The sequence below is a fragment of the Cricetulus griseus genome, chromosome 5, assembly GCF_003668045.3.
Source record: "Cricetulus griseus strain 17A/GY chromosome 5, alternate assembly CriGri-PICRH-1.0, whole genome shotgun sequence".
NCBI lineage: Eukaryota > Metazoa > Chordata > Mammalia > Rodentia > Cricetidae > Cricetulus > Cricetulus griseus.
Window position 1 is genome coordinate 53,636,392 of NC_048598.1, and position 16,056 is coordinate 53,652,447.

Genomic DNA, 16,056 nt, shown 5'->3' on the forward strand with positions numbered 1-16,056 from the left:
GGACTAGCTCATGGCCAGGGAAGGGTTAGGGAATGCTGTTTGGAGAAGTAGGTGATGGGCATGCCACATCTGGGCTTTGCTGCATTCAGAAGCCTCTGTTGGGGATCAGCAGGGCTGGACTAAAGGCCTGGTGATTTACTCAGTCGTGTTGGGAGTACCTGAGGTTACCTCGGAACCCTGTCTTTCCTCTGTAAGCATGTCACCATCTGGCCAGAAAGGAGGCCATGCCAGTCTACAGGATCAGGGAATTCCTAAGAGTTGGCAGAAGCCTGGGGCTCAGAGAGGACATGGGAAGGAAATGGTGGATCCCATTGCCTTAACAATCCTAATCCCTGCTCTGAGCCAGGAGCCAGCCAGGCGGGCGCTGGGGTACTGGGTACACATTGCTCCCTTGCCAACTTGTAACCATTTCCTCTGCTTTCTGCCAATCCTCTGCCCACTCAGTGATACCCACTAACTGTCCGCCCCTCTCTTCTCTCCACACTGCCTAGGGTGATCCCCTTTTCTGCCAAGGACTTGGCAGCTGAGCTGGTGGGGGATGCCCCCAACATCTCTCTTCTCAGATGCTTGTTGAAGTTAGAGGCTGGACCAGATAAACACTAGCAAATATCTCTTGAGGCTCTGTCTCCAGCCCTGAGGTCCTCTTCACAATTCCAGATCAAGAGAGAATGAGGTCTATCTTGGACAGGAGTCTGAGAGGTCACTCCAGGCTCTGCTGTCACTTCACACTGTGATGTAGGACAAGATCCTTCCTTGCAGGAAGAGGGTGACTTGTCTTTGCCTGTATATCCCGTCCTGGGTACCACACATGTACTGTACCAGTTCCATAACCCCATTCTCCAGGGAAAGCCTCATGCTTGCTGTGGGATGTGGAGGGCCTGCAAGGCACAGTGGCCAGGGGGCGGGAGGTGTGGTAAAGCGTTTGTCATACAGACACAAATGACCTGAGTTCACTTCCCAGTATTTTATGTAAAAAGCTGGGGACACGGTGGCATGTGTCCATGCCATAAATCCACTACTGGAGAGGTAGAGACAGGATTCTTGGAGCTTGCTGACTAGTCAGCCTAGATGAATTGTCAAGCACTGGATCCTAGTGAGAGACCTCATCTCAAAAAAAAAAAAAAAAAAAAAAAAAAAAGAAAAAAAAAGCAAGGTTAAACTGGATCATTTGTAAACAAGTTAAAAATAAATTAAAAATGATGTATATGTTTAAGAATTGTGAGAGTGAACATGTATGTTTATGTGTGTGTGTGTGAGAGAGAGAGAATGTTACTGTGTGTACCCATATGTGGGGGTGTAGTTTGCCTGTGTGAATCTGGTCGGAGTATGAGTGTGTATATCTGGGGGATAAGGTGCATATCCCTGTGTATTTAGGTACGGGCATATGTGTCTTACTCTATGGAACGTATACACATCAGAAATACGCTGAGCATGAGGCATCCGAGTTCAAGGTTTTAGCAGATTCACTGTCTGGTAAGGGAATCTTCTGGGTCTTCACATGACAGAAGGAGAGCATCCGTTAAGCCACTTTGAAGAGGGTACTAATCCCATCTATAAGGTCTCTGCCTGGACTTAGTCACCTCCCAAGGGCCCGGCCTTTGAATGCTATCCTTGGGAAAAACAAAACCATTCAGACCAAAAAAGTATGTGCATATGTGCAGTGCAGTGTTTGTCCAAAGGCTGAAGCAGCAGAAGTCACCTCTTTGCTGTGGCACTGAAGGACATGGCTGTCTGTTCTCTATGAAGATTCGGCCCCCAGGGAGGCAGACTGGAGTTCCAGCCAGAGGAAAAGCCTGAGTTGGGACTTGGTTATGGGAAGTACTGGTCAGGATTACAAAGGCAAAGAAGTGGCAGATGGAATAAGATGGCTTGCAAAGAAGCCCACATAGGCCAAGACTTCCCTCTGTGGCAGCTGGCTTCTTGCAAGTCATCCAACTCACCCTCCTGTCCTGGGCGTTGTCTCTAGTCTGTCTTCCTATAGTGAGGGCCTCACCTTCAGGAGAATTCTCACAATATCATGGCCTCTTTTGATACATGCCATGTTTTTTTATTGTTTTTTTTTTCTGTGCATGAGTGTTTTGCTTATATGTATGCCTGTGTGCCACATGCATAGCTGATGCCCTCAGAGGCCAAAGGAATGCTTCATATTCCCTGGAACTGGAGTTATAAGCATCTGTGAAGCACCATGTTGAGTGCTGGGAATAGTGGGTGCTGGGAAAAAACCCAGTCCTTTGGAAGAGTAGCTGGTGCTTTCCACCTCTGAGCCATCTCTCCAACCCACTGCAGAGAATATTGACTTTCTTATTCTTAAATATGTGTATATGTGTATGTCCACATGTGGGTCTGTGCACTTGAGTCAGATGATGGCATCAAATCCTCTGGAGCTGGAGTTCCAGGCAATTGTGAACTGCCCGGTGTAGACGTTGGGTCCTCTAAAAGAACAGCATGTTTGGTTTTCTTTTCAATTATTGTTAGTTATGTGTATGTGTCTGAGGAGGTTAGAGGGATGTTAGATCCCCTGGAATTAACAGTTATAGGTTAATGTGAGCTGCCTGATGTGGGTGGTGGGAATCAAACTCAGGCTCTCTTCAAGAACATGTACATGCTCCTAACCACTGACCCGTCTCTCCTGCCTAAGCAGTACACTTTTAACCGCTGAGTCTTCTCACCAGCCCCATGCTACGGTTTTAAACATGAAAATTCAGCTTGCTGTCTGGCTGTGTGTATCCGCTCCACATTCTAGTCCTACATAAATCAGCTGACTCAAGTGATACTGATACTCGAGTGAAAAATGAAGTTTAGGTTAGAAACGAAACATTCTGTGCAATGCTTACAGTGCTTTGACTGAAGTGGCTGACACGTATGCTAAGGGCAGAGAGGGGGGTCAATGCTATGCCAAGGACATGCCTCACTAACAAGCAGCAGACACAGTGGAAGAGCAAGGTACCCTTCCTGTCAGGACCCCCCCAACCCCCCACCCCCGTCTATATATCTAGTGCTATAATGCTAGTGCTCATCGTTAGGACCCATGACCTCAGGCAGGAAGCTTCAGTGCCCATGTTTGCGTGGCAGTGTGTGGGAAGGAGGGAGATGAGGATGTGGCAAATTTGGGTGGTCCTGGCTCCAGATCTGCATTGAACTGCCATCCTCTTCATTGTGGTTAAGATGTCTGACCTTGTGGAATGGGCATCATAACTGCTTCTCCAAAGAGCTGTGGCGGCCCCTTTAACAGGCAGCTGCGGAGGAGCTGTCCTATCAGCACCACGACCAGACCCCGCCCACCCTGCAGTGACTGCGGGCTGCTGCTCAAGGGCAGATAGGGCGGAGAAAGCCGGTCCAAAACGAGCAATCTGGACAGTTCTCCAAGCTCATAAGGGACCATCTTCCTCCCCAAACACCTGGCCCAGGCTCTGCAGAATGGAGGCAGCTAGCGCTTAGACTCTCACCACCTTCTAAGCTAGAGTAAAATATTTATAGACCCAAAATACTTCTTGGCTCTGGGATTTGCAGAGCATTAAGCCAGTTAGCTGGCATTTGTCCTGATAGGGCCTGGGACCTGAGTAAGTAGAGTCTGAAGAGATGGGGTAAGGTTGGAAAGGAGGCTGTTTGCAGCTATTGGGTGAGCAGTTGCAGTGGGCTACCTGCAAACATAGGCTTGGGAGCTGGACTGTCTCAGTATCACCTAGGCTGTGTGAGCTAGGCTAGCTTTGTGATCCTGTGCATGACCCTTAACTTCCCTGGCTTTTGTAGTCTGTGCCTCTGAAGTTGGGACAATAACACCAACTGATAGGTCAGTTGCAAGTTATTGCAGGCAGAATGGTTAGAATGGTGTCAGGAATGCAGCCTGGAAAGGCAACTAAAAGGACTTTAGTTTAAAAATAAAATATAAGGAGTTAGAGAGATGGCTCACGGGTTAACAGCTCTTCCTGATCTTGTAAAGGACTCATGACAGGCGGCTCACAACTGCTTGTCACTCCAGCTCTAGTGGATTCTTGGTCTTCTGTAGGCACCTGCACTTACATGCACACACACCCACACACAATTTTAAATTTAAATAAATCTTTAAATATGTGTTTGTGGCACCAGGGTGAGTTGTGACAGCAGGTAATTGGAATATGGACAAAAAGGGGGTAGGGGTGGGTTGATCAAGCTGCAATATTTTGATGAGTGTGCTAGACACCTTTCTGGAGTCCTGGGCCAGCTCTACCTAAAGCCACCTGCCTCTTCACTCACCAGCAAAATATCAGGCAATCCCATTTGTTACCTGAAATTTGGTTCCTTTCCTCCTCAGAGGAGGGACAGACGTTCTCTCTAACATAATTTCTGCCACTGCTCTGTGCCTGTCACCACACTGAGTATCTTATTTTATTCCTTCATTTAATCTTTCTGAAAGCCCATGGCCAGGTTATGCAGGTGTGAGTTCCAGCCTTAGAAAACTTGACTTGTCTAAAGCCACATAGTGAGAAGTGGTGGGCCTTCCATTTACCATGACATGACACATTTTTCCAGCTGTTCAGTCTCCTCCCCCCTTCCTTAGGTGGACAGTTGGATGAAATCATATCCAGTGTGAGTGTAATGAGTCTTTTTCTGTCCCACCAGCCAGCTTCCAAATAATGATATGGAGACTTATTATTAATTATGAAAGCTTGGCCTTAGCTTAGGCTAGTCCTACTAGCGCTAATAACTTAACCTGCTTTTATTAATCTACATTTTACCATGTACCTTTTTACCTTTCTTGCATTCTGTATGTCCAACTCCCTCCATATCTCATTGGCATCTCCTCTGTGCCTTGATTATCTCCTCCTGCTTCCTGTTTCTTCCCGGAAGTCCTGCCTATACCTCCTGCTTAGCCATTGGCCAGTCAGCTCTTTATTAAACTAATCACAGCAATACACCTTCACAAAGTGTACAAGTATCCCACAACAGGTGGGCAGTGTTTTGTCCTGCTGCAGATTTCTAACAGGAGATGCAGGCAGCTCAGCCTCCCTCCCTGGGATCTCTAGCATAAACCAGACATGGAAGCTGATGCCTGCAATGCCAGTGCAGGACAAGTAGAAACAGGAGGGTCAGAAGTTCAAGGTCATCGTTGGCTACACAGTGAGTACAAGCCAGCCTGGGATATATGAAACCCTGTTTCAAAGAGCTAAACAAACAAATATTGATGATGGCAATAAAATGGCAAAGAGAGAAAGTTGTCGTTGAGGTCCTAACATCTATTAGTTGAAGGCTAGAGGCATTTTATATTTAACTAACTTACTTATTGAAACTGTGCTAGTAGGTAGGTGCTGGTCTTGGTCTCATTTTGTAGAATGGAAAACTCAAGTTCTACAACTTTCCAGGGGTCACACCATAAGCAAATGGCAGATCCAGGCTTTGGGTCCGGAAGTTTACTCTTCATCATCGTAGCACTCAGCAGGGTCTGAATGTTGGAACTGATGGATAGACCCATGGGTATGAGAACCCTATTTCATGTCACCATTTCCAAGACTGTGAACCGCCAGCCCTATTGCTAACTCTTCCTTGAAGCCTCACTAGATATCACATCCTTAACAAACCAGGATGTCTCCATGGTGCTTCGTTTTGTCTCTTTTAGTACTCACTGTACAGGCTGCTTGGTGTGTTTCTCAGTCCTTGAGATCAGAACCTGGGTCTCTGCCATCTTGATTTCCATAGCACCTGGCAAAGCATGTGGCAGATGGAAGGTACCCAGCTAGGGTGTGTGGCTGTTGAACAGAGATGATGCCAAGAATCCTTCTGAAAGTGGGATGCTATTTGTAACAGGGAGTACCAATTCCCTAATGTAACTTACCAAGCACAGGGATTTCAGAATGGGGGACTAAGGGACTTCTGGGACCTTCTTCTTCACTGAGGTCAAATGAAGTGCCAGGTCAGAGTGCTCAGTGATTTGGTGTTCTCTCTCTCTCTCTCTCTCTCTCTCTCTCTCTCTCTCTCTCTCTCTCTCTCTCTCTCGCCCCCTTGCTTTCCCTTCCAACTCCATCCCTAGCCTTCTTCTGCCCTTGGCCTTCCTCAGATGCACTGTGAAGGTGTCTTGAAGGCTGATGGTACTAGTAGCCAAGCTCTTTGGCTTGAATGGAGTCAAACATCTCCCCCAGGATTACCTTGTTCTGCCTGTTCAGGGTTCAAAACAATGAGGAGTGAGGGCTGAGCAGGAGCAGAATGCACCCAGAGCAAGTAGGGAGTCCCGAAATCATTTGGTTCACTAAGAATGCAGTAGGTGCCATAGCCAGCAGCCATCTGACTGTAGCCCAGGACAAAATGCCCGAGCAGAGGTCTAGTTATGACCTCAGGAGGCCCCATTGTCCATGTCTCAGCCCAGAGACCCCCACCCATGTGTCTTTCCCCACTCCCACTCTTCCCAAATCTTTCTCCTAAGCTGTATTAGTCAGCATACTCTAAAGAGAACTAATAAAAAAAAGAACAGAACTGAACTGATAGAACGAATTAATTCATTAATATACTCATATCATTCATTCAATAAATCCCATATAAGCCAGGCGTTGGTGGTGCACGCCTTTAATACTGGCACTCACTCGGGAGGCAGAGGCAGGCAGATCTCTGTGAGTTCAAGGCCAGCCTGGTCTGAAGAGCAAGTTCCAGGACAGGCTCCAAAGCAATGCAAAGAAACACTGTCTCAAAAAAACAAAAATAAATAAATAAAATAAAAAATAAATCCCATATATACATATACATATGTACACGAACGCGCGCACAACACACACACACACACACACACGTGCGCACATGTGCACGCATGAGTGCGCGCTTTATTAGAGTGGTTTACAGTAAGCTGTGGTCCAGATAGTCTAACAATGGCTGTCCATGAGACTGGATGTCTCCACAGACCCAATCTGATGTTGGAGTCCTAGAGGATTCCTAGAGAGCTGCTGGATTTCAGTCTATATTGGAATCCCAAAGAAGTAAGTTCTAATAGCAGCTAAGAAATGCCTCAGCAACAGGATAGATGAAGTTGCCAGCAAGAGTTAAAGGCAAGCAGGTCAAAAGCAAAAGCTTCCTTCTTCCATGTCCTTTTATGTGTCCAGATTTAGGGTGGGTCTTCCCATCTTAAATGGTCCAATCAGTAAAATCCCTGATGGTGATTCCTAGCTGCTTGGGTTTAAGTTGATTCCAGATGTAGTCAAGCTGACAACCAAGATCAGCCATCATACAAGCTTCTACCCTAGCCCATGTTATCACCAGCCACCAACTGGGCATATTAGACCTCTGGCCAGGCTGGATTACATCCATCATCTCTCCCCCTCTTCATGTTCCTGCCCCATCCTCACCCCAGCCACCCAATGCAGACAGAATGATGGGGCAAAGAAAGTATAAGATATGAGGAACGTTGGGGTAAGAAGAGCTCCCCCACCCAGTGCCGCCTGTGACCGGTTTTCTTCTGCTCTGGTTTCTACCCTATGCACTAGATCTGCCTCCCCAGCTCCGTCTCTGAGAGACTCAGGATGGCATCACAGCAAGGAGAGAGTGCATCATGGCACACACGGGGTGTTGGGGATGAGGCTGGGTACATGTTGAGTGCAGCCTGCAGATCCACAGATCTCACCCCATCTCCAGTGGGTCTTGGTACAATGCACTTAACCGCAGTATCATCTTTCTGTCTAGTGAAAGGGGGATGGTAAAAGGTTGTTGTAAGGATTAGAAATAATGTTTCACTAAAAGAGACTGTTCCCAGGTGCATGGGGAACAGCTTGGTAAGGGCAGGTGTGTGTGCTGGGCATCCTTTGAGTTTCCCTTACAGATGCTGGGTACCTGGAGATGCTCATTTAGAGGCAAACTAGAGATGTCCCTCCGTGACCCCTCTTTGGCAAGCTAGAATAATTTGCTCTCTAGGGAGGGGTCCTCCCTTATTCAAAGGCTGGTATGGTTCTCCCAGGCTCTACCTGGGACAATGGCTGCCACCTCTGAAGCAGCATCCTGCTTCCAATCTCCTAGAGGGCTATCTTCTGAGGAGGAGGGGCAAGCAAGGTCCCAATTGCAATGCAGGGGCAGGGCAGGGCCCCAGCAACCTACCAACGCATTGTTTTAAAACTCCTCTCCCATCATGCTTTTTAAAAAATGATGATCCAGCTGTGGGTATACTCCATTAGCAAGGAGTCAGAAGAGCCTTGGCCTTCAGACTGTGAGAGCTGGAAATCTAGCCAACCCTAGCCAGAGGGCGTGGGGACATCTGAGGCAAGGAAGTCCAGACTAGGCTCTGCAGAGCTAGGAGCTGGAAGTCCCTGGCAGATCAGGTAGGTGGGCTCCTATGGGTCTTTTGAGTCAGGGAGCAACACCCCGGAGACACTCAATCAATCGGGCTGAACCAAGATACAATTTCTAGGTTCTCCCAAAGATGTAATTTCCAGAAGGGGTGGTCTGAGGGGCCTAACTGGATTTGGTCCCCAAATTGGATTTGGATTGGGATTAAGGACAGGAGCAGAAATAGGCCATGCAGCACTTTAGCAAGGGGGCTAGAACATAGAAATGACAAAATCTTGAACACGGGTGCAGCTTTTGCTGCAAGTGGGCCTGCTTGGTCAGCTCAACTACTCAGAGCCCAGCACAGCTCAGTGTTCTAGGCCAAAGTCAACCCCTCAACCCCTTGAGCCCACATAAACCTCTGAGCTAGTTCTCAGCACCCAAACTGATGCACACAGTTGACCACTAAAAGGTGGGTGTCTTTGTGACAGGAGGATAACAGGCTAAATCCACTCTCAATCCCACTGAGGCCATAGGCTCCAAAGCAGGGTGCTGGCTTCCTATTGAAGGACCCATGATCTGTGTATCTCAGTATTTGTCAGTAGTGTTCTGCCTTCATTTTCAGGCACGGAGAGGTTACATACTTTTCCAAGTTGTAGTGGGTGCAGGCACTACTTGCTTGAGTTCCTCTTAGATATCTTTGTGAGAAAACTTCTTGATCCTTTCATTCTGGAACTGAAGACAGAGCAGGATATACTACAGAGGAGACTGAGCCGCCAAGGGTGACTCACTCCCTCAGTCTGACCAGGTAGGTGGGCTAGGAGTGCACAGCAGGGGAAGTAGCAGTCAGCTGAGCTCGGGTGTGGTCCTGAATGTATTGGCCCTGGAGGGGCAGAAGAGAGCTCACTGTGGTCCCTGAATGCTTTGATAGCCACAGCTAACGGAACAGGAGTAGAGTACCCTAGGTCATCCAGTAATGTCATCAGGCCACTAAAGTATGAACTGGAGGAAAGGGGAGAGAGTATGGCTCTCACAGCCTTCAAGCTGCTTCTACAGATCCACCCCCACCCTGGGGCATCTACCTTGACATCTTCCAGACTAGCCCACAGCTCAAAGGTCAGGGAGGGTTGCCAACCGCATAAACACCCCCCACTCTGCTGCTGCTGGCTTCTTTCGGCACAAAAGCTACTGTCCTGGTGGCCTCAGGTGGACTTGCCAAGCTTTGGGAATTCTGTTCATTGTCCCCAATGCCTCTTGTCTCCATTGTCACAACACAATTTATCCTGCAAAAGGTCACTTGAGTATTTTTGTTGCATATAAACCGTTGTCCATATCTTTAATTGTTTTCCTAGGATGGTTTTCTAGATGTGCCATTGTTCCCAGTGGGATGAAAGACCTGGTGTTCTTACCAACAGTCCATATTATAATTTTCAATAAGATGGTAAACTCGATACCAGCAAATGAGAGCCTATTTAATCTGCATTTTAAAACTTTTGCATGGAAGCCCAGCATGGTGGCTCATGTCTTTAATCCCAAGTACTTGGGAGTCTGGGATACAGGGATCCCTGTGAGATAGAGGTCAGTCTGTTCTGCTTACTGGGTTCCAGGCCAGGCATGGTTTGAAAGTTGCAAATGGAACCTTATGTCTTTGTTTTGGATGACTGCATAATGATTTGAGTTTTTGTTGTTATTGTTTATTGTTTGTATTTTATTCCATGGAGTATTTACTTTCTAATATTGTCATGATAGAGGTCATGTCTTCTGAGTCGGCAACTCTGCTTTTCATACTTGTAGCAGGTATTTCTTTAGTTTTTTTCCAATGTCTGCAAAGGGTTCCTTTTTTAAAAAAAGCTATATAAAGACTTTAACTTTTATGTACTCAAAATCTATTTATATTTCCTTTATCATTTCTTGTTTTTTTGTTTTACTGTCTGTCTATTTTGTTTGTTTTTTCAAGGCAGGGTTTCTGGCTATCCTAGAACTCACTTTGTAGACTAGGCTGGCCTGGAACTCACAGAGATCCACCTGCCTCTGTCTCCCAAGTACTAGGATTAAAGGTGTGCACCACCGCCTCCCAGCTCTTTTATTATTCCTGCCTTTGATATGGTGCTTAAAAAGTTTTTTTTTTCCCAAAACAAAACCATGTCTGTATTCTGTAAATTCTTATATTTTGATTTTTAAAGACTTGACTCTTAAATTGATCCAAATTTGATTACATGTGCCTTTGCAAACAGCTACAAATTCTCTTTGAATTGAGAATAATTACTTTACTCATTAACGTGGCAGAACTAAGAGAGAGAGAGAGAGAGAGAGAGAGAGAGAGAGAGAGAGAGGGAGGGACTGGGATCATCTGGAAGGGAGGTGAACACTGGATGAGTGGATGAGTGAATTAAGGTGGCAGAGAAGGGATGACTGTTGACTGAAGGTATTTGGGGAAGCTGCTTTGACCTTCAGGTGATACGGTTTCTGAGGCTAGAGGAGGGGGGAGGAAGTGACAAACCAGTTTTGCAAAGGCAGGATGCAGGGGGGAATCAGTGGAGAAGATTCTAGGGCAGGTGCTCAAATCCCTCATGGTGTGGTGCAGGGAAAAGCGAGGAGGACCAGAAGAGAGGTCATCAGGAGAAAAGAGAGTGGGAGGAGCCTAGGCCTCATGGAGACTAATTACAAGTTTCTGGGCTGGAAGAACTGTGGTCTACATGTCATTGGCTGCAAACGGCATGTAGAAGAATATTGTATTTCCCTCGGGAGGTATCTAAAGGACTTGGGGCACCATGATAGGTCTGATACAGTAGCAACTGGGAAGTGAGTCTGTCTCCACTGGAGAGGAGCAGAGTCAAGGAGAGTTAAACAAAGCTCATGTGTAGAGCATGTTCTCAAGGCCTTTTCACACATAGACTTACATGCTTGCCCAGAGTCAGGCAGGAAGCCCATGACTGTCTATCAATGCCAGCACCATCGTTATGCACTAGGGACAGGGACTTAGAACTTTACCCAACAGTCTCCTTTTCTTCGACTCTGCAGGATCCTAGTGTGGCTCTACCTCTGTCGCTGACCATGAATGGGATGGCCAACGTGAATTCTGCCAGCCGCCCACACTATGCCTCCTCCATCCCCGTGCCTCGAGCTTCCTCACAGACCAGGATTCACACCCCGGGTGCTTCTCCTCAGCTTCGGCCTCGTCAGGCTGACTTGGCCCTGAGCCCTCAGCGAGCTGCCTCCCCGAGAAGGGGCAAGGCAGCAGTTTCTTCCAGAAACTCCTCCCCCAAGGCCTATAGAGGAAGAGGCACCCCCAGGGCCTCAGGGCCAGCCAGGGAGTTGTCTGAGAATGTAGAAAGCCTCCCTAGCTCCCCCTGGAGCAGCCCCAGGGTAACCCCCAAAAGATCCCTCTCCAGTCAGACAGGATCCAGAAGAGCTGGGGAGACACAAAGCACCCAGAGGAAGAAGAACCAGGAAGGAATCTCAGTTCGCCAGACCAGGGGAAGGAGCCCACCCCAGACAAGCTGTCATGGAGAAACTCAAATTCCAGGGCCTTCTGAAGGTCGAATGCTTCCTAGCTGCCAGGAAAAAGATCAAAGAGACAAAAATTACAAACCCCCTAGGTCTCTGGAGCCTGATGAAGGAGCAGCTTCAGGGACTTCGTGTCCAGTCTACAGCCCCATGCAGAGCAAGAGGCCCTCTCCTACTCCAGGGGCCATTAGCTTTTCCTCTGCCCATCAGCAGAACCAGCCAATCACAGCCACGGTGGCCCCTTTTCAGTACAGGTGAGTTGGGGAGTGGGCGGGGCAGATAGAGAAAGAGGGGCAATGGCGTTGAGACCAAAGGGCAAACTCACTGAGAACAGAGACTTTGGTGACAAATGGCTGGTGGACACTATGGGAGATGGCTAGAAACTTGGGAGTGTGAGACGGGACTATATAATCTTAAATTCTCTGTTTTTTCTCAACCCTGTTTTTTCTCAACTCTTGACAACAGAGACTCATGAAGGTGTCCCTAAAGTGGCCATTTGACACTCTCTTGACGAAACTATGTTAGGGTATTAAAGATGCTTAAAGCACCTAGCACACAGGCAGGAGGGTCCGAGGGTGCTTTAGACTTGCCAATTTTGTGTAGGCCATTTGCCACGACTGTGCATTAGACAAACTCTGCTGTCTTGAGCACCGAGTCTTCAGTAGCTTGAGCAAACCCTCTGTGCTTCTCCGTGTTGTTCTCATAGCATTTTTGTGTCTGTCTGTCCATCTCTCTTTCTCTCGATTGCTTGTTTGCACCACTTGTCACACAGCCTTATGCCTGTTTATGTGCATAGTGTATTGGCAGTCAGTAATACTTCTTAAATGGCTAGGTGGGTGCTGTTGTCATTGGCAATGCATTCACAGCCGTGTGGTCATGCCAGCCTCTCTAGCTTTCAGACACAGCAAGTTTAGTGCGTAGAATAACATTTAGCCAGCTAGGCTTTTCAAGTAAAAAAATAACTCTTTACTAACATGACCACATCAAGTAAACTAAATTTTAATTACTAATCATTATGTAGGTTAGAAAAGCCTGAATGCAAATTAAACCTCTTCCTGGCTATACTCACTTCCTGAGTTTCTCCCACTCTCATGCTAATATAGGAAGTAGCTGTCAATTTGCATTTTGGGGTATATGAAAGCTTGGACATCAGGCCCTGGGTAGTGGGGACCTCTGAGACATCAGAGCAGCTGAAGACCAGGGCCCTCAGAGTATCATCCTTCACTAGCAGCCAACTCACGTGTGTATAGATATCTAAACAATAGTGTGCAGCCTTATATCACAGTAATAGGTGTTGGGGTCTGGGACAAGGAAATTCATACCCATTATATTCTGCATGTGGCCGGCCTCATTTGTAGCGCTACATTCAGTTATGAGCACCTCATTTTAAAAGGACATTGGGCACACCAAAATGCATTTAGAAAGGACTGGCAGGCTAGTCAGGAGTCCCACAAAGGTGTTTCCGGAATGGTTAGAGGGAGTGAAGAAGCTAGCTTGCTCTGAAAAGAGAAGGTTCAGGATGGTCTGCGAGCTGTTCTCTGTTCTCAAATATGGGAAAGGCTGTCACGTTGTAAGATGAATTAGTTTGCTTGGGGCAGCTCCAAAGAGCTGACTCAGTGTCATGGTGGCGAGGAGCTAGCGCAAGACAGATTTGAGGCAGGATAGGAAGAAGTTTCTGACAGCAAGGAAGGCTGACAAACTGACTGTAGTCAGGGAATTGTATTCCTGCAGGATCCCGGCAGATTCCACAGCCCCGGAGTTCTCAGCCAGGTGAGCCCTTTTGCCCGACTGTTCCTAAAAATGCACAGATGTCCCTCTTCCTAAGGGGTGGGTCACATCTGTCCCTTTTCCTTCTCTACTTAGATTCTGAAGCTAAAGCTGAACCAAGCATAGACACAGGGAGGGTGCTCCTTTTTTTGTTTCTCATTTGCTGGGAGTTGAACCCACAGCCACCTGTATGCTAGGCAAGAACTCTGCTACTGAGCCATACTCCAGCCCCAGCCTTCTTTTGAGTGGCCTTTTCCCTAACAGCTAAATGCCTCCCTGGTGACTATGACTTGCTTTTCCTATCTGACTCCCTTCATTTTGAATTCATTCTTTGGGGAAAGGTGTCAAGGTATTAAATAGTCTCAGATTTTATATTATCTACACTACAAGTCCCTTGGTATATTTACAGTCTGGCATTTTTCAAAGAGGTCAGAATATTTCCCTCTGAACATTTTAACGTAACTTAAACAGAGCAGTGTTTCCAGCACTCAGCAAACATTGACTGCATGTTTGCATTTTAAACAGACATGGAATTGTTGCACCTCTCCGGGAAGCGGTGTCCTTACCACCCACCCTTATACCTTGCACTTCCCAGGCCCTCAGTTGTGGTTGGAGGATGGGTCACAGCACGAGTAAGATTTGGATGGAGGATACCGCGGCATGCTGTAGGCAGATGGGCTGGATCTCCACACACCCTGCACGGCCCAGAGCTGCTGCCATGGACAAGCTCTGCCAAGAGCTTGGCTAGGCCACTCATCTAAGCTCTATAGCCAAGGAGGTGCCATCTGTTCCCTAGAATCCACAGACATCCTGTTTTCGTGGAAATCTATCCTCCACCCCCAACACCTTGGGCTTCTGTAAAAACTCAGGTGTATTCAGAAATAGAGGTTAATGGGTTAGCCTGGTCCAGGAAACAAATCCATTTCCCATCTTTCACCTTGTCCCAGCCTTCCAGTCATATCATTTCAAAACCCTGAGTGTGGTCATCCCAGTGACACTCATCTGCCTGCCACCTCCCACCTCCTCTTGATGCCCTTCCTTCTTGAGCCCCAGAAGGCAGACTGTCCCTCTGGCCCTCTTCCAGTTTCTGGTCTCACACATCCAATTCCATCACAGCTTCCTCCTTACTCTATAAAAGGGCCACCACACCGGCATCATCATCGTACATCTCCCCACTACCACGCACTGTCTTTCCCTAATAGTGCACACCTTTCAATCCTCAGGCAAGTCTTGGGTCAGACTTTAGTTAAGAAGGTACGGTTGGTTAAAGGTGTCAGGAATGTAGGGTCAGTGAGGTCACCGTTGTGGTTTTCCTCTTCTCTGGCTCAGCCTCCCCTTCTGGTCTATGTTGTCCTGTCCTTTCAGGCTGAAAAGTGAGACAAGCCCTGGCATATATAGGAAAGGGAAGGCAGTTATAGACACATGTGCAGAGCCAAGTAAGAGCAGAGAGGCAAAGGCTACCTTCCTTCATGCTCCTGGGTTTGGGGTTCCTGATACATGCAGGTAATTCATTCTTACCTGCCCTTGTAACACAGCAATGGCAGTAGACTCGTGGCAGTATACCAGTGTTGTTTCAGGGCTGGTTAGCACCTATCTTCTCCCAGACACACACTGCTTAGCTCTTTATATATGATGCTATCCAATGAAACTTTTACTTCATTATATAGCATTCCCTCACCTCAGTAGAATGTTGTATTATTTTCATAACAATATGTTGCATGTCCATACTAATTTTTTCCAAGTAAACAACTGTCTCATTTCCCCCTGTCCCTTTGACTTATACATTTGAGTAAGATGAGTGTCCCCAATATATCAAGCACCTCCCAGGGGCCAGCAGCACGAGATGTGCTTTCTCAGTTTCTCCACCCTGCCTTGTGCCCAGCACCCATCTGAGGGCTGGCAGGCACACAACACCTCAATGCTGCCAAGCTGTCTTAGAGAGAGTCAGCAACCCTTAATGCAAATCCACTATGCAACTTCAGCCTGGCCCTTCAGAGGTCATCTCTCCTGATCCTGATGAAAACCAGGCCCAGAGAGGGGAAGGTGTTTGCTTGGGTTGCACAGTGAGCTCATGAAGGCGCTGGATTCAGAGTCTCAGACATAGAGGTATTGGAAAAAGTGAAAACCTAAAAGACAAATTGCAGCAGCACTAGAGACTCCCAGGGTCCCCTGGCCCAGCCTGTCAATTTCCCCTCTTGTCTGCATAGCCCTCCCCCCTCCTGCCAAGCTGCCAAAGGGTCCATTTAGCTGGCGACATTGGGCGGGGATATGGGGGTAGGCGGGACTGCTCTGAGCCCAGGGTAATTGCATGTAAGGAGAGCTCCCACAGCCTTTGTTCCTGGAGCAATTGTACGGATGGGGCTGTGTTCTGAGGTCTGTGCACTTGGTAGCCAGTGCCCAGAGACCTCACCCTTCCTTCCTGTTGGCACCATGGACTTGTCCTCTCAGGAGTCATTGTGGCTCAGGCTGAGTCTACCCCTCCTTTCCTGACCTAGTGTGCTTGAGGTGAGCAATTCCACAGAGGCCAAATGCCCTCTGAGTGCCAGGAGTCAGTGGCTTCAACGTCAG

The 16,056-nt window shown here is 47.6% G+C and overlaps 1 protein-coding gene across 3 annotated transcripts in view; it reads left to right on the forward strand.

Annotated features, from left to right (window-relative positions):
* The window catches only part of Nav1 (neuron navigator 1), a 253,151-nt gene that overhangs the window by 64,538 nt on the left and 172,557 nt on the right, over positions 1-16,056 (forward strand). For all 3 annotated transcript variants that reach the window (XM_035445545.1, XM_035445544.1, XM_035445546.1), the window contains exon 2: positions 11,236-11,975. In XM_035445545.1, the coding sequence (XP_035301436.1) occupies positions 11,269-11,975 (707 nt within the window). In that variant the 5' untranslated portion in view covers positions 11,236-11,268. The remainder of the gene's footprint in view (positions 1-11,235; positions 11,976-16,056) is intronic.